General features: G+C 46.4%; 1 protein-coding gene across 2 annotated transcripts in view; it reads right to left on the bottom strand.

Moving 5' to 3' along the window:
- Positions 1–19,069, bottom strand: part of LOC119159423 (repulsive guidance molecule B) — a 31,038-nt gene extending 11,969 nt beyond the window's left edge. The window contains exons 1-4 of one of the 2 annotated variants that reach the window (XM_037412179.2): positions 18,874–19,069; positions 10,339–10,560; positions 8,566–8,744; positions 59–645 (exon numbers count right to left, since the gene is read on the bottom strand). In XM_037412179.2, coding sequence (XP_037268076.2) covers positions 59–645; positions 8,566–8,744; positions 10,339–10,560; positions 18,874–18,946 — 1,061 coding nt within the window. In that variant the 5' untranslated portion in view covers positions 18,947–19,069. Of the gene's footprint in view, positions 1–58; positions 646–8,565; positions 8,745–10,338; positions 10,561–18,449; positions 18,685–18,873 lie in introns of those variants that run through there. The other variant, XM_075865179.1, reaches the window with a different exon arrangement.
- Positions 19,070–19,385: the final 316 nt, after the last annotated feature.

Below are 19,385 nucleotides of genomic sequence, written 5' to 3'. Positions count from 1 at the left end.
CCATCCATTGAAAAGGTCTATACTTGCCCAGATCAGCGCACCTGCTTTATAAACTTACCCTGAATAAAGCCATGCTGTCAGTAACAGGTTGGCCACAATGGCTGCGGCAGATGCACTTCCCAGCGCAGCCGCAGAGGGCTGCTCAATGACTTGGGGAGCTGCTGCTGCACCCAGTTCCTTCAGGTCGGCCACAGCCGCTGCACTGGCTTCGGCTGCCATTTCCTTCTGTCCCGTTGCTAACACATCAAACACACACGCATCCCTGTAAGCCCCCGTCAAGTTCGCAGCACGACATGCTGCGTCTGCTTCTTCCAACCGCCAAGCAGGTTCCCCTTGGGGAACTTGCACGCGCTCCGATAAAGAGCACCCCCCAAGGCACAGCTGCGACGGCTGGTCACCGGCAAGAGAGGATGGAAGTCGCAGGGCCACCGAGAGGAAGTCGCCTTGCTGCCGGATCAGTAGCCGGACTCCTGCGTGGCTCAGGACAAGCTCCACGAAGCTTGAATTGAGTGGCGTCAGACGAACTCCTTTGCCTGCTGAAGGTGACCCATCAACAAAAACAGTTGGTAATGGGTTGTCCTTGATGTCGGCTTCGTAAGTTTTTTCCATTGCACAGCCTCCATGCGCATGGATCCCAATAGTAACCTAAAATGAACAAGTTTCGTCCTTGAATGATGGCTCATTATATTCTAGAAAAAATGTATCGTTATGAAACTGTAATTTCCCAAAGTGGTTTTCACAGAGTGACCAAGAGATGGCAACACGACAGGCACCAGTACAAGGCTCATATTAGAGGGACAGACAACTAACTACTCAGAATACGAATTGAGATAGCCCCACTCATGGAATGATTGTCTGTTGTATTAGCTTGAATGCACCCTATCTTATTTAAATTAAACACAGGCTTATATTCTTCAGTCATGTAGGCTTATATTCTTCAGTCATGTATATTCTCAAGTCATGTAGAATAGCCTTTGGCCCCCCAGGCAGAAAGAATGCAAAGATGCATATGATTCTTATAAATGAACCTTTTAGTGATGTATGCAGTTGTTTGCATCTGCGTTAAAACACTGTACACTTTTTTATACATTAATGAGCAGTAACAGACAATAATGCCAAGAGAAGTATAACGGATGTTTTTGGAAGTACTTGTAATGTAAATGTGAAGAAAGAAAAGTGGACAAAAGTATAACTTGCCACCGGCAGAAATTGAACCTGCAACAATAATGTGACCAATTCTCTACCACTGAGCCACGGTGGCCGTGATCCCCCTTGCGTCCACTTTATGGGGTATAGTATACGTGAGTTTTTTTTTTAGACATGGGAGTGTCAGTCCGTGCTGCCTTGCCATTGCGGTGAGTGCGGAACACTCTTTTTGCCAGCTGGCGTCACAGAGAACGTGATGTTATTATGAGCTGGTAGCTGACCAATGATCCCTAGCCTACTACCTGAAAGCACGAAGTCTACCAGAACGAGACCCTCGCTATGAATAAAGGAAAGAAAATTAAGGGCTCATTGCTGCCTTGCCATTGCGGTGAGTGCGGAACACTCTTTTTGCCAGCTGGCGTCACAGAGAACGTGATGTTATTATGAGCTGGTAGCTGACCAATGATCCCTAGCCTACTACCTGAAAGCACGAAGTCTACCAGAACGAGACCCTCGCTATGAATAAAGGAAAGAAAATTAAGGGCTCATTTTGTTTGTTCGACACATAATTGGGCAGGTTAGGATGCTGCTGGTGACAAGTTATCTTTCCATCTACTTTTCTTTTCCCACATTCAAATTACAATAACCTCTAGTAACATCTCCTATTTAGCATGACTGCCAGTTGGGCATGTTAGTAAAGGTTCATGATGAAACAAGCACTAAAAATTACACACACTTAGAGAGGACACAGAAAGTGACACAGACAAAGCAGAAAGTGCAGTTTCATGTGAGAGGCAGCCGGAAGTGAACCTTGGAACTGTGCTCCGGTGTGCCGCGTGCCGCTTCGCGAGAGCTGTCGACTTTGTTTTTTACAACTCAAGTTATTTAGAGAACACAAAACAAATGTTTTCTGTGAAACATGCACCCCAAACCTGTGTTTTAGCGCATTGCAAAACTGCTTAGCACAGCGACATGAAAGACATCACATGTAATGTTATTCTTTATACGCAGAAACTTTTGCATTTACAGCGCTTGTATTTACAAGATATTTGTGTGTGTTCTTTGTTCTTAAAATGCATATTTTCGGTTTTTTTATGCTTATTCTGTTAAGAGCAGTGCTAATAGTTTTATGAAATTTCTCTGTTCATGTCACAATTTTTGATCATTTGATAATTTTTGTCATAATACTGTTCATAAATTTATGGCTTAGAACTGACTTTTTCTTTAATATAGCTCCTTGGTGTACAATTCGATACTATTATCATTAAGATCACAAACTTTGGGTGTCATAAAAAATAACATTTTATAGACTACCTAAAAAAATGTCTGGATTTCTCACGGTCACGAAAGTGTTAAGGAACAAGGAAGGCAAGGTCACACGTTGCCAACCAATATAGAGGGGATAGTTCGGCTAACGGAGGAGTTCTAGAGAGATCTTTACAGCAGCTAAGGCAACCAGGATGATATCGTAAAAAGCAGTAATAGCCATGAGGAATCTTCCACCAGTAATGACAGGAGAAGTAAAGAAAGCCCTAGAAGGAATGCAAAGAGGCAAAGCCGCTGGTGAGAATTAGATAAAATCAGACCTGTTGAAAGATGATGGAGAGATTGCGTTAGAAAAACTGGCCACCCTGTATGCGAAGTGGCTTTTGATGGGAAGGGTGAGAGAATCTTGAAAGAATGCCAACATCGTCATAAGAAAAGGAATGTCAAGGACTTGAAAAATCACAAGCCGATCAGCTTACTATCTGTTTTCTACAAGCTATTTACAAAAATAATAGCTAAAAGAATTAAGATGACATAAGAGTTACATTACAGTTACACAAAAAGACTACATTTATCTAACATTTAGAATAAGATCCTGAATGAAGTACTTCACCCTTTTTAATTAAAGAGACTACGAAATCAACTTTTCACTGATAATCTGTGTTATGTGTACTCTGGTGCTCTTTGCATTGAGAGCTCCAGTATTCTGAACAACACCATGTCATCCGCATGTACAATAGATAAATGTCAGCTTTTTTCAGCTTGGAATTGAAAATTAGACAATTCGCAGTGGCTGAAACTATGGCAGAAGACGACGGCTTGATCTCGTGAAATGCATGACTTCACACATGCCATGGTGAAATGGCAGCCGCAAGCAATTTCTGGGGATAGTCTAGCATCCAAATATTCATGTATACACTCAAACCTCGTTATAACAAAGTTAAAGGGGAGCCACAATTAATTTGTTAATTTTATTATTTCGTTATATCGATTATAAAAGTTTGTGGCAATGTAAGCTCAGATGGGCGCACACCTATAAGCATGCAAAGAAGGAAACCGCCTCGCAGCCCCACGTACCGCTGTGCGACCCCGCGTGCGACGGAAAATAAACACAGTCAGATCTCATTAATTTGAGCACGCTTAATTCGAACTTTCGGTTAATTCGGACTCACGCTGTGGTCCCGTCAAAGCTATGTGTATTCCAATGGGCGAAAACCCCTTGTAATTCGAACGCACAAGCACTTGCAACGGTTAATTCAAACATACCACGCTCCGAAAATGCTCTCAGCACCACTCCCGATCCTGCGGCGGCACCTCTCAATACTGCGCGCGAAGAAGGGAAAAAAAAAGGAAAGAGAAAACTGTGGCACATTGTTTGTTCTCTCTGAAATGCCGACCTGCGAGGCGCCTGTGCCACGCTTCTCCCTTTTCCATCTCTGCACATAGAGACTCTTCTACTTTCAAGACCACGCACGGAGAGAGAGGGAAAAAAAAAGCTGTCGCGGAGAGTCCCCCTTTCTCGGTGCAGAGGGTAGCAGTGGAGACGCAGTTGTTGCTGTCGTCTTTAGATAGTGTTGGCGCTGCACTTAGTTTCGCGCTACTACGCTTTGCAAACTATGCGCCAAATTGATTAATTCGCTGCAAGGCAAACGTGTGCAGACGTGCAATTACTTCAATTAATGACGGATGTCCTCTGATTTGTGAATAAATGTTAGTCTTCTGAAGCTTCCATATCGTGTATAAGTGAGAGGGAAATCACAGTGCACCGCAGCGCCGCTTCTCGGTCATGTGACCCGTTGAGCTCCTCACAATCCACTCCGCTGGCTTGTGAGAAAGAGGGCTCTCTCGGCTGCGCGTGGCGTGGCTGTAAGGTCTGTGCGGGAGTTTCGAAAAAGCCGTGCCGAATGAGCGTCAAATTCCACATAAAGCAATATACTTTACCCACTGTGGTTGTTTTTTTTTTTTTTTGATAGACTATTTGATTGACTGATTTAGTTTGTTATATCCATTTACCGGTCAATTTTACTTCGTTACAACGAGGTTTAAAATGCATGGTTCTCAATGGAGCTTTCAAAGGGAATTTCATTTACTTTGTTATATCCATTATTTCATTATATCCCATTACTTTATAACGAGGTTGGAGTGTAGTCAATTTTTTATACATGTTCAGGGACAATAGACCCTCCATTTCTAACTTTTGCTGAAAATTGCGAGTTGGTGGGTGACCGTGTCACAGCCCCTATTAAGCTGGTAACCTCTTCTTCACACACACACAGAACAAAAAGAAAAATAAATGAATATTGTGTTGCCCACGTGCATTCATGAACTTATCCTTGGTTGGGACTTTCTGCATTCTGCTTCCGCTGTTATATCCTTTAAAGAGAACGTCATTCACATAACGGATACAAGGGTGCAGCAGTCATTCCAGTTTCATCACCCTCGATCTCCAACTTGGTCATTGTTGAAGACTGCGTCCTGCACCCTGGTCACGAACACGTGATAGCTGTCGCATCTACCCAAGTAACCGACGGTGATGCACTTGTGGCTCCTTCGTTTCGCTGCACCTCCCGTGGAATTCTCGTCGCCTCTTGCCTCCTCCGGTTTTCCTCTGGCTGCGCTTTTCTGCCCGTTTCTAACACAACTGCAGAATCTGTGCTGCTGCCCAAGGGAATGACAGTGGCAAAGATTGACTTCTCTCCATTGACCTCCATCGCGACACTCTGCCCGTCTTCGTCACCAGTACCAGCTCCAGGTTCACGTTCTTTCCCTTTTCGACCTGTCATTGGTTCAGACCTCACACCAAAACAGTCTGAAGCACTATTGGCCCTTTTGGCTAAGCACAAAGCCTGCTTTGATAGCTGTACCACAACACTGAGTCAGACTTCCGCGGCTGTACATCGCATTGAAACCGACGGTTCTCGTGTGATACGCCGTCGCCCATATCGGGTTTCGCAATCAGAGAGAGAAATAATTGAAAAAGAAGTGAACGAGATGCTATCGCGAAATATAATACGACCTTCTTCGAGTTCCTGGGCATCTCCAGTCGTTTTAGTTAAAAAGAAGGATGGCTCTGTTCGTTTTTGCATTGACTACCGCGCGTTAAATAAGATCACACGCAAGGACGTATATCCTATGCCTACTGTCGGTCTTTCATTGATCGCCTTCGCGGTGTCACTAAACCACCCAACAGCCGCTTGCGACGCCAGCTTCGACAATTTCGCCTTCAGGACGGTGTGCTTAAGCGCTACATTTACCATCCCACCGGTAACAAGTGGGTGCCAGTTCTTCCCCGCTGCCTTCGTCTTCGAGTTTTGGAAGCATTCCACGATGATATTGCTGCCGGTCATCTAGGCTTCCACAAGACCTACGATCGCATCAAGACGCGCTGCTTCTGGCCTGGCTTGTCCACAACGGTGGCCAAATACGTGGGCTCGTGCGCGTTGTGTCAGCACCGCAAGCGATCCACATCCCCGCCTGCTGGTTTCCTTCAGCCTCTTCCCTGTCCCACCACACCATTCGAATTTGTCGGAATAGACTTGTATGGTCCTTTGCCGTTGACACCTTCCGGTCACCGTTGGATCGTCACTGCAGTCGACCATCAAACAAGATACGCCGAGACTTCACCTCTTCATTCTGCTACCGCCACAGAAATCGCCAATTTTTTCTTGAACTCCATCGTCTTGCGCCACGGAGCCCCTCGCGTCCTTTTGAGTGACCGTGGCAAAGCCTTCCTTTCCAAGGTCCTGGATGAAGTCCTGCAGGCGTGCAATACAGTGCATAAAACCACTTCTACATACCATCCGCAAACGAATGGCCTTACCGAGCGCTTCCACCGAACACTCTCTGACATGATATCGATGTACTTGCATCCTGACCACAAAAATTGGGATAACATTTTACCGTTTGTCACCTTCGCATACAATACTGCGGTACAACGATCAACTGGCTACAGCCCGTTTTTTCTCGTGTACGGCCGATCTGCCTCCTCGGTCTTCGACACGGCATTTTTCTTTGCACCGGCTCCAAGCAGTACCTCGCTCCCAGAAGAGTTCGCAGCCCGAGTCACACAATGCCGTGAAATTGCTCGCAAAAACACGGAAGCAACCCAAAAGGAGAGAAAACATCGCTGTGATAAAAAACGACGCGACGTGGCCTTTAATGCTGGCGATAAGGTTTTACTATGGACCCCGGTTCGAGCGTCGGGCCTTTGCGAGAAATTTCTTCACCGGTATGTTGGCCCATACACCGTTGTACGACAGACATCTCCAGTTAACTACCTCGTCACCCCGCTTCAGTCTGTCACTGACCGCCGTCTGCGCAGCACGGAAATAGTTCACGTCTCACGCATGAAGCCTTTTGTTACTCGTTCGGCCGATCTCTGACTGGCGGCCAGGTTGGCCGCTTCGCAGAGGGGGGGGGGAAATTGTAAGCACATTCCAAGCATTTGATCGTTCTCACTTGCACATACCCATCATCATCGTTCTCACTTGCACATACCCATCATCATCGTTCTCTCTCTTGGTGTGGTTCTGAGCCGAGCCAGACATCGCAGAATAAACGCTTCTGCTCGCCCTGCCTGCTCGCCGTACCTAGTCTGCCTGCGTCTTTCAATATTTTCATTATGCCTGTATAAAAATCATGGGTGCCGGCAAGGACATTTGCACCCCACAAGCCACATGTGCTCTTGCCTTCGCCCAAGCTACACCAGTGCTCGCCCCCTGCCGTAGCCACAATTAAAGACAGTTTTGCAGCCCCCAAGACAAAACCCTGCCAACAGTCATAATAAACATCATTCTAAGCCATAGTTCTGAGGGCTTTATTTAGATTGATCACTCCAGTTCACACGTTCTCCTCAAGGTGAGTACCACAGCTCCTCACTCTTAAGTTGAATTCCGTTGAGGGAACAGGAGTAGAGGGGCCGGGCAGTGAGGAGTGGGGGGCAGAGCACTGAAAGCAGGGCCACTCAACCTGACACTGGAATGCGGCGCGCCCCCGGAAGGTAGGTGAAAGGGGTGATGAGTGGGGAGACCACGTAGTCAAAACATTCGAAGCCCCAGCCTATTCTCAGTGGGGCAGCAGCAAAATAAACGCGAAACAGGTCAGCCACACGCTCTTCATTATCCTAATACCTAGTATGTCTGAACAACGATGCATTCGGCAGACGTCTAGCTGTCGTCGTAGCCACCCATATAAAACAGCAGTGTCAAACTACACATAGTTGCTACCATTGCCGCTGCACTTGCCAGCTGAATAAAAATTCGGAGACTGGGACGTTAAAGGGCCACGTGACTCGCCGTACTGCGCCTACTCCGTTTTTCAGGCGAGAGCACTACAAACTGCTCCTGGCTGCTCTCGGCGCAGCAAAAGCACTTTCGCTCTACTAATGGATGACAACGCATCTACACTTGTTCGATGACTAAAACACACCGGCTGTGAAGAAAGCACTTTCAGCGTGCTTCTTATAACAGATGTCAGCTAATTTTTTCCCTCTGCTTTTGTTCCATCGTACTTTCATTTAGGACTTGCCTCGTCTATTCTTGTCAATATAGAGTTCATTTTAGAATGCCTTTCTGCAACTTCACCACTTCATTCATTCTACTTCCTCCAAAGCATTTTGAGCATGAATAATGCTCACAATACACAGTGCTAGAATAAATCTAATAGTTAAAAATAATAAAGGCCCATCATTGTGCACAGTTTGTAGCAATGAAAGACAAACAAGGAGATTGAATGTTGTGAAAGTTGCAACACGCCAAGTCAATATGCATGCGAGCCACAAATTACGTTGCTGTAGTGTACATGAATTCCGACTGCTCCTTGCATGTAATAGTCATTCAAGAACACTTTCCTCCTTTTTGCACACATTCTAAGCATGTTCATTTGCCTTGTCTGCATCTTTCAATTGTAAGCATCCTCTTAAGTGGAACCATTGAAGCTTTATGCCACAAGATTACTAGCAATGGCCCACAAGTTGCTGTATTTTGCAACCATTCACAACTTGAGCATAACACAGGGAGCTGGACACCACAGAATGTTCCTATTTTATTAATTTAGGAGATGCACCTTGATATGAGCATGAATTTCCAATTGAGACTGCTTTCCAAATTATCCCCTATAAACAATGCAAAATCGTGGATAAGGACTCATGCCAACCTTGGAAAGCACTGTTGCCTTGTCGCCAATAGGACTGTTGGTCACCTGCACCGTTAGATAGGCATTGTCCACGAGGGGCCGGGCACCCAATGCACGGCAAGTCTGCAGCTCTTTCCCGAAAGTGCGCAGGTGGGTGTCTCCATACAGTATGCACTGGCGCCACTCCTCCTTGGGCTCACCTGCTCCAAGGCAAAGCACGATCACAATCCAAACGAAAAAAATGGGAAGTCTTACATGTTGACACAATGCATCAAAACTTGGGAACTCCGTAAAGTTATAAACGTGCAATGAAAAAAAAAAACTACAAGAAATGTCATTGAGAGGGAAAGAGGCAGAGCTTGAAAGCCAATATGCATGGCATATTGCAAGTTTTAAAATTATGGGTCCCAGGAAATCTACTACACCCCTTATTAGGGGTGTAGTAGATTTTTTTCTGACCCCCTCATGTTAATGCATGTTTATTAATACACACTTACAAAGTGTAAAAGTTCCAGTGGGGTAGTGAGTGCTATGCTGTGTGTTCAATGTTATAGTACTGTGCCACAGAGGAGGAGGGGGGGGTCATTGTACATAGACACATATAGAAGAAGCATTTGTCATTACAGGTTAAGCAGAAATCTAAAGTAACAAAAAAAAAGCTGAAACTGATTTGAAGGACTGAAACTGTGGACTTGTAGGATGTTTAAACTCGACTTACTCCCTTTAGTGCCAATTTGTTAACCAAACAATGGTAACTGCTATGGAGTATATCCCACTACCTGGCCTCATTAACTCGCAGCGAGCAATGTGATTGTGTCTTGTACATTGTAGGTATAGTGCAACATAGTAGGAAAGACCAACAGAGACAGGAACGATATTCAGCCTGAACCAACTTGCCCAAAGCAAGCTCTTTCTGTGAGAATGTTCTGGATATACTTTGAACCAGGCGTCTGTAAGCTGTGGCCCGCTGACCGTAGCAGTGTCATGCGGCCTCCGGTATGGCATCAAACACCCTCTCTCCCTTTTTCTTGCAACTACCTATCTGCAGGCCAACAGGACAGTTTTGACTTAAATTAGCTTGTAACCTATGTTTGATTGCAACATTTTGTGGCAGGCGTGCTGAAAATAAACATGATTTCTAATCCACTTTAGAAAAGAGCGCCCATTAGCCAAATTTTTCTGTTACCCCCAGCTGGGACAGCTTCGTGCAACTTGGCCCTCTGTCTTCTCAAAAGGATGTGGACTCCTGCTTTACACTAACAAAGGGACACTAAAGAGCAAAACGATTTTCTACGTATTAGTAGCAATTCCAAAAACACCACTTCTACCACGATGCAGTGCTTGGCGAGTGAGAAAAGAAAATGCGGGTGGACACACCACCTAGAGATTCCCGCATCAAACATAGTGACGTAATAGATTTCAAAGGCATCTAATGGGTCTTGCACAGCTTCTAATCAATTAAAATTAAATACGTTGTCATCTGTGGGTGCCATAGACCTAGCATACGAGTTTCAGAAAATTTCGTTGAGCCAATGTCGTACAAATAGGAAAAATACATTTTGAAAATTTTGACATTATGAAAGAAGATATTGGTGCAAAATTCCAAAGTGAAACTTCATCCTTGATTTCCTCCGCTAATAATGAACTATCGAAACATACAGCATTAATGTTCTCAGAGTACAGTTAGTCTATTTTAACCGGGTCACTGTTTCTCTTTAGTGTCACTTCAAGGAGTATAAAGTGGGCAGATGTCCTTCCACACTATATTCATGCATGACTTGCCTCAAAACTTACCAGAACGCCACAGACATGTTTCCTTGGTTGGTCTGCGTTTTGTAGTCTCCTTGGCCGCAGCATCACTGCAGTTCAGTTGGCTGAGACTGGCCTGTACAGCTCTATACGTCAAGTCGTAAGAACACTTCTTGGCCAATTGGCTTAGACAGGCACGAAATTCTGCCACGTTGTCACAAGAACCATCCTTATAGTTGGCATAGCAGTTCATGATACCGCAGTCCGCTGCCAAACCAAACGTAAGAGACAGCGTCAGCATTTTCAAATAGCATGGGCCATTTATCAGTGTAAAATTATCCCTGCAGTAAAATAAAATCATCTTCTATACTTTGGCCACTTCAGAACACCATCATCTCTCTGCCTAAAAGAACCTTCAAACTGTTATCAAAACTGAAGCATTGCAAGACAATCAATCCATAAGTTAGGCCAGCAAGATCGATGCGCAGCTGTGCTAAAAACCAAACATATAAAATTCTGAATGAAGTTTCTATGAAATGGTCAAGTGAAGCCCATTTGTTGAGCAATATAGTAGAATGCAGAAAATGTGTAGAGTTGTATACTGGCATATATTTATATTGCACGTATCGTCTACTGCCATAATATTGCACGTATCGTCTACTGCCATAAAACTATGCCATAATATTTGTGCGTGTGGCCTTTCTCACAAAAAAGCATATATAACTCACCAAAATAGCATTAACACGCTGCCATTCACATCATTAAACATTGCTGGATTGGGCAAGAAAGTTCTTCGAGGGAACTGAAAAAACTACCGATTATACCTGCTTTGGAAGAACCTCCTTGTTTTCACAAAGTACAAATGTGCAAAGATGAATGAACATATTGTTGTAGACAATCGCTTCCATAATAACTTAAATGCCCATTAATTCAACGTGAGTTCTGGTGGTCACAGAAGGCATTGCAAGGACAGCTCTTCCATTCCAATGTTGAGGCAAATTCTACGGTTGTAATGCCATTGCTGGCAGCTTGAGGCACACATGAGGCACAAGCTTAAGAGAAGAGACTGAAGCTTGCTCCAGCTAGGCAATATCTCTTATCCTAGTTTCCTTAGAGCTCATTCTCTGCCATGGAACATGACAGTAAAGCAGGGACAATGCAATCAGCCTTGCCATTCGCCAGTGATATCAAAGCAAGCTTTCTCAATCTTGCATCAGAAGCCATTATGCATTAATCACCCATTGGTACAAATGTCTGGGTTCCCATGACAACATATTGCCGCGCCCGAAACAAAGAACGAAGACGATGTGCGCGCCAACAGCCTCGTGAAAAGGGAGACTGAAGAAGACGACGTACTTTCGTTTTTGGCTCGCCTGCTCTTGGCTCCTGCATAAAAACACACGCCGTCTGTTCTCGGACTCAACGTCTCGGTGCACTGCTTACGTTGAACCGCGACACTGGTGGAGGCGCTGGGTTGCAAGCCTGCTGATGCTCAACACCCCATCTGGGAGCCGTTCATCAAGTCCCGACACGCAGCCATCTGTTACGACACCAGTGCACAGCTTCAGTCGCCGGTTGCTAGGCCTATCTCCAGAGCTGACCTCCTTCGACGAACATTCTACCAGGCATTACGTACCTCTACCAATGGCCTCCGCTAGCCAGCCACAGTTGGTCCAAGGGATACAAGGCAGCCCCGTTTCCAATCCAGCGCAGGTAACACTTGTTCAGCCACTTGTGCCTGATCGCTTCAGTGGTGCCCCACACGAAGATGTTGAAGATTGGCTTGAGCATTACGAACGCGTTGCCGACATCAACCAGTGGAATGCTCAACAGAAGCTCGCCCGCACGTATTTCACTCTCGATGACGGCGCTCACACGTGGCTTGAGAATCGAGAAGGCCGTATATCCACATGGGATGACTTTCGTCAGCAGCTGATTGACACCTTTGCTAGCGTCGACCGTCGAGAGCGGGCTCAGCAGCTGCTCGAGTTAAGGCTTCAAAAACCTAATGAAACTGTGGCAATGTTTGCTGAAGACGTGACGCGCCTCTGTCGTCGGGCTGATCCCAACATGTCCGAGGAGAAGTTGCGCTACCTTATGCGTGGCGTGAAAGAACAACTGTTCGCTGGACTTGTGCGCAATGCCCCAACTACCGTGGCCGATTTTATAAGAGAAGCCACTGCCATTGAGCGTGCTCTGCACCAAAGATCGAGGCAATATGATCGCTCGTCCACTACCACCCCAATCAACGCCGCTTCAGTGACTCTGGACAATCAGGGCTCCCTACGTGACCTTATCAGAGATATTGTCCGCGAAGAAATGCAGAAGCTTTGGACTCCTCCAGTGGATACACCAGTGACCGCCGTTGCCGCGGTCGTTCGTGACAAACTTAGGCCCGCTTTTTCAGCAGCTGATCTCGATCGCGATCAGCGTCAACTGAGTTACGCCGACGCTGTCCGCCGACCACCACCCGTCCCGCCCATTACATCATACTACCAGCCACCTACAGCCGCACCTTCGTCGCAACCATTGCAGGAGGCTTTCAGACGTCAGCCCATGTCTCCGATGTCTCCATGCCACCAGCCACCACTTGCCGCGCCTTACTCACCACCACGAGAGGACATAAGACGCCCACAATTTCGCAGAACGGACGCTTGGCACACCGTCGATCGGCGCCCTCTCTGCTTCAACTGTGGTGGTGCCGGCCATATAGCTCGCTATTGTTGGTACCGCGACACATCGCTTCGCCCGTCTCGGCCAGGGTACGACGGTCGCCGTGCCAATGACGACTACATTGTTCGCCATGACGACCCTGGTTTTCGAGGACCTTCAACAACGTGGTCTCCCTATCACGAGTCGCCTCCTCATCGCCAGCCCAATTCCGCCCACAGGTCACGCTCTCCATCCCCTGCTCAGACAACATCACCGAATCGACTTACTTTTGCTGACCTTCGGGGAACAAGGTCGCCCAGCCCTTACCGGGGAAACTAAAGGCGGCGACCTCTCAGGGTAAGGTCGCAGCCCGACCACAAGACGATAAAAAGTCCCCAGTACTGCCGCGACAGAACGACTTGACGCCGACGAATATTAACAACGACGAAATGGTGAGCGCCGACCTCCATGTAATTATTGACGGAGAGCAAGTGACGGCCTTAGTCGATACGGGTGCTGATTTTTCCATAATAAGTCGCAAGCTGGCTGATCATCTTAGAAAAGCAAGAACGCCATGGACTGGACCACATATAAGAACAGCGGGTGGTCAATTGCTGCTCCCTACTGAAAGATGCACAGCAAGAATCAGCATAGGGGACTCTTCTTTCGTCGCGACTTTCATTGTTCTCCCAGAGTGCTGCAAAGATTTAATTATAGGAATGGACTTTCTCAGGCAGCATGGCGCAATAATCAACATCCCGGACCGCGTGGTTTCATTTTACGAGAGTGCTCGTGTGACTGATCCTACATTACCAGAGCACAAATCCTTTCGTCTCAAAGACCACAATATAGTCGTGCCGCCTCGATCATGTATCCTCGTTTCAGTAGCATGTGACGTACCGTTCGACGGTGAAGGAGTCGCCGACCAAATAACCTCGCTGCTTTTCACTCACGGGATTTCCGTAGCACGAGGAATAGTCAATGTCACCGACGGCCGAACGAACTTGCTGTTGACCAATTTCACCTCCGAGCGACGGCATATTCCAAAAGGCACAACGTTGGCACATTTCGACGAGATCGCAGATGTTCATGACTGATTTTCAGCACTCGAAGCAACACCTGCACAAGACCCACGTGACCTAGCACCTAACGTTGACGTCAGCCCTACTTTAACTCAGCAACAGCGAGAACGCCTGCTTGTGCTGCTAGACGAGTTCCACGACTGTTTTGCGTCGACCTCGAAAGTTGGCCGGACGTCCTTGACCAAGCACCGAATCATCACAGAGGACACGGCTAGACCAATTCATCAAAATCCGTACCGTGTGGCTTCAAAAGAGCGAGAAGCGATAGAACAGCAGGTAACAAAAATGCTTGAAGACGACGTCATTCAACCGTCGAAAAGCCCCTGGGCATCACCTGTTGTTCTAGTGAAAAATAAGGACGGCAGCCTGCGTTTCTGTGTGGACTATTGAAAGCTAAATCAGGTTACAAAAAAGGACGTGTACCCGCTTCCCCGCATAGATGATTCGATTGACAGGCTTCGAAACGCACGTTACTTCTCTTCCATGGACTTAAAGAGCGGATATTGTCAAATTGAAGTAGACGCCAGGGATCGTGAAAAAAACGCTTTCGTGACGCCAGACGGACTCTACGAATTTAAGGTTTTACCATTTGGCTTGTGCTCCGCTCCTGCTACTTTCCAGCGTCTCATGGATACCGTTCTCTCTGGCCTTAAATGGAGAACCTGCCTAGTATACCTTGACGACGTCATTGTGTTTTCTACAACGTTTGACGAACACCTTGAACGATTGCAAATGGTCTTGCAGGCCATACGGGCCGCAGGCCTGACGCTCAAGCCGGAAAAATGTCACTTCTGCTTTGAGGAACTGCAGTTTCTCGGCCATGTCGTCAGTTATGCAGGAGTTCGTCCAGACCCCGAAAAAGTTGCCGCCGTCGCGCAGTTTCCAACACCATCAGATAGAAAGGCAGTGAGGCGTTTTCTGGGTCTCTGTGCATATTATCGGCGATTTATTCCAGATTTTGCACGCATTGCGTCACCTTTAACTCGTCCCACGAGGGATGACGTTGCATTTGTTTGGGGCGACGAACAGGAAGATGCTTTCAATGACTTGCGGCAACGTCTACAGACGACCCCCGTACTTGTCCATTTTGATGACACAGCCCCTACAGTGCTCCATACTGACGCCAGCAATGTTGGCCTCGGAGCTGTGCTTGTACAGCAACAGGATGACGAGGAAAGAGCGATTGCTTACGCAAGCAGAACTCTGTCACGCACAGAAGCGAATTACTCGACCACTGAAAAGGAATGCCTGGCCGTGGTGTGGGCAGTTATGAAATTTCGCCAATACCTGTACGGCCGCCCATTCAAGGTTATCAGTGACCACCATTCGTTGTGTTGGTTAACAAGTCTGAAAGATCCTTCCGGGCGATTGGCCCGCTGGAGCCTTAGACTACAGGAGTTTGATATAACGATGGTGTATAAGTCGGGAAAACGACACACGGACGCCGACAGCCTATCTCGATCACCATTAGAGTCGGCTGCTGCTTTTGATGAAGAAACAGCATTCCTCGGAATCCTCGACACGTCAACCATCGCAGATCACCAGCATGACGATCCTGAGCTACTTGGCTTGATTAATTATTTAGAAGGACGAAGCCAGAATGCACCCAAAGCCTTTACAAGAGGACTATCGTCGTTCTGTCTGCGAAACAATGTCGTTTACAAAATGAACTCCTCGTCAGACGGGTCCACCTACCTGCTTGTCGTCCCTACCACTCTTCGATCTGAGGTGTTGCAAGCGTGCCACAACGAGGTAACATCTGGACATTTAGGCTACACGCGCACACTGAGCAGAGTTCGAGGGAGATATTACTGGCCTAGACTCACCGCTGCCGTGAAGCATCATGTTCGGACCTGCCTCGATTGCCAGCGACGCAAGCCACCTCCAACGAAACGAGCCGGTTTGCTACACCCTGTCCAGATCCCGACAACGCCGTTTGACCAGATCGGAATGGACCTTTTGGGCCCACTTCCCACCTCTAGTGTTGGTAACCGTTGGGTTATAGTGGCGACCGACTACCTTACTCGTTACGCCGAGACAAAAGCCATCCAGAGAGGCACAGCAGAGGAGGTAGCCCGGTTCTTCATAGAGAACATTGTGCTGAGACACGGTGCGCCATCGATCGTTATAACAGATCGCGGAACCGCTTTCACGGCCGCACTTTTAGATCATGTGTTGGTGCTCAGCGGTACTATTCATCGCAAGTCGACAGCTTACCATCCACAAACCAACGGGTTGACCGAGCGACTTAACAAAACTCTAGAAGACATGCTTTCAATGTATGTGGACTTCGAACACAAAAACTGGGACGAGATTCTCCCTTACATAACGTTCGCATACAATACTGCGAAACAAGAAACCACACGGATGACCCCATTCAGCCTTGTTTACGGACGAGAAGTAAGAACGATGTTAGACGCGATGCTGCCACACGAATGCGATGACAACGAAACGAGTGCTGACGCGTTTACTCAACGCGCAGAGGAAGCCAGGCAGCTCGCACGTCTGCGAATATACAAACAGCAAGAGTACGACGCAGGCCGCTATGACCAACGTCATACACCTGTAACGTACGAAACCGGGGACAGGGTATGGGTGTGGACACCTGTACGAAGACGGGGACTATCCGAAAAATTGCTCAGAAGGTACTTCGGACCTTACCGAGTGCTGCGACGACTAAGTGACGTTACCTATGAAGTCGTCCCGGATAGCCCAAACTGTTCAAGGCGTCGCCAGCACCGACCTGAGCTTGTGCACGTAGTGCGCATTAAGCCATACGTCAGCGAGTGACTCTGCGAGGCACCGTCGCTTCTACAAAGTGACTTCTTGCGCAAATTACTGTCTCAGCTATAGCATCGGGGCGATGCTCTTTTAAGGGGAGGCAAATGCCGCGCCCGAAACAAAGAACGAAGACGATGTGCGCGCCAACAGCCTCGTGAAAAGGAAGACTGAAGAAGACGACGTACTTTCGTTTTTGGCTCGCCTGCTCTTGGCTCCTGCATAAAAACACACGCCGTCTGTTCTCGGACTCAACGTCTCGGTGCACTGCTTACGTTGAACCGCGACAATATAAAGAATGAAGTCTTAAATGCACTCATCATGAATGTAACTATGCACAGTGTAAAGGGTAGTTAATTACAATTTAGGAGGCTACACTGTGAAATAAAATTATCAATTATATTGTCCTTGAGGCCCACTGAATGCTCACTTAATGGTAAAATGAGAGCAGATATCACAAAGCAGCATAGGTTTCATGTGGAATGTCTACCAATAACTATTTGTACAGACTACTAACAAACAAAAATTGTAACGAAACAACACTTTGTGCTCATGACATCACTGAGGAAAAAGCCTTCACTTCTCGCCGGCAAATTCTAGAAACAGTATTTAAATTTTAACTATGCTTTTTTTTCTTAACCCACCTACGTCAATGGTATTTCAGTGCGTAAACGTTGGGTTTAAGGTTGAAGGCACTGTTATGATGAAGATGTCTATTGAAATGCCACACAAGGTACTGACAAATGGAATAAGTGTCCTTTTATCATCCGACATGTGGCAAGAAACAGTAGGAAGCACTACCTTTTAACTTTATGTTTGCAATTCAGCCTACATGTGGCAACATAGAGCGAAATTTTACCACTTTCTTTAAAGCTTCAATTGTCTATATTTTCACTTTTTTTTTGACAGAAATGCATTCCAAGGTCTATACAATTCTTTATAACCTTAATTCTATATGCTCTGATTGTAGGTGCAGTCAACTCATCGTACATCATCGGATAAGTATGCATCCTATCTTTACTTTTGTCAATGGGTGTTGTAGCACATTAAGATCACAACTAATTCAATCGTGTTGTTTACATATCGTAAACACGATTCGATTATGAAGCTCGGTTCACATAAACCGTTTGAACAAGATGCATAATCCGAGTTTCTCGCGTGAAAGCAGGCACGATGCAACACAAATCGTGTATAGGCACAGTTCAGTCGAGTTTCCCACTCGGACTGCAGCGCCAAAATTCATAGCCAACAGGATAAAAAAAAAAGCAATAGAACGCGACGCGCGCGTCTCGCGCCCTGCATCTGTAGGAGGACTGTGGCCGGGATATACATAGGAGACGCACACAAGCGTCTATTTTCTGCGTGCCCCTAAACCCGGACTGCGACGGCAAATGTCAAAGACTTTGAGACGAGGCAGTGTGAGCAATACAGCTCCCTACGGTCAGTGTGCGTAGCCTATAACTCGAGTCTTCAACAGACAACTTAATTCAAAGCGATCTGCTCTACCAAACTACACTGCAGATCGCGACCGCATAATGCTGTTTCTGTAACGTAAAATATCACAGGTGCATGCTACGGGAGTAACCAATAAAAATGTGACAGCAGCAGTGGGACTCTTCGATTTTCCAAGTGGCTGCATTTTACCAAGCTCGCGACGGCTGTGCTTTTTTTTTTTTCCTCTGCTGGTGAACATAACAAGGGGGAATTTCCTGCGCCGCAGATGAAGTGTTGAAGAGGGACAGACAAAAGAGAGCCAGCACCCCGCATCCATAGAGTGGATACACAGACTGCCCGCATCTGACCGCCGAACATGAGAAGCCGGAAGCGCCAGCACGCGCGCCGCCCACTCGGTTCGCCGATATTTAGTTGTACCAAGTTGCACCACCCGTTGCTATCATGTACGCATGCTACCGATGAAAGCCCTAAATATCGCGCAACTTATACTTCGCCGGACCCTCAGGACTGTTTTAATAAAGCAGCCTTGGCGATAATTATCGTTGGCGCATCCATCGTCTACGCACCAACGGGATAACGCGCACGTATGTTCCAAGAAGCATGTGCAACTCACAACTCGTCGCAGTGGAAAACAAGGCGAACGTGAAGAGACCCCATAGCAGTAGCAGCGGAGCGTGATGTCCCATCACCGGTCATCTAACATAGGAAGGCAGTTTAATCGGCGACCACTTTGATCACGACATCGAGAAACACAACGATAACGCCGCCATGTTTGTGTAGGTTTCTTCTTGCTTGCTGCTTTGCATTGACTTTCTTTTTTTCACTACACACACACACACACACACACACACACACACACACACACACACACACACACACACACACACATATATATATATATATATATATATATATATATATATATATATATATATATATATATATATATATATATATATATATATATATATATATATATATATATATATATATATATATATATATATATATATATATATATATATATAGTTCAGGATTTTATCACATCGACTTTTAAACCTTCTGTCGCATTATCTATTAGTTTATTGTTATGCTGTCATGTTGGAAATGCGTCAAAAAAGAAAG

Source organism: Rhipicephalus microplus, chromosome 1 (assembly GCF_043290135.1).
Source record: "Rhipicephalus microplus isolate Deutch F79 chromosome 1, USDA_Rmic, whole genome shotgun sequence".
In the NCBI taxonomy this organism is placed as follows: domain Eukaryota; kingdom Metazoa; phylum Arthropoda; class Arachnida; order Ixodida; family Ixodidae; genus Rhipicephalus; species Rhipicephalus microplus.
The sequence above is the reverse complement of the archived record's forward strand: the minus strand, read 5'-3'. Positions and strand labels throughout refer to the sequence as shown.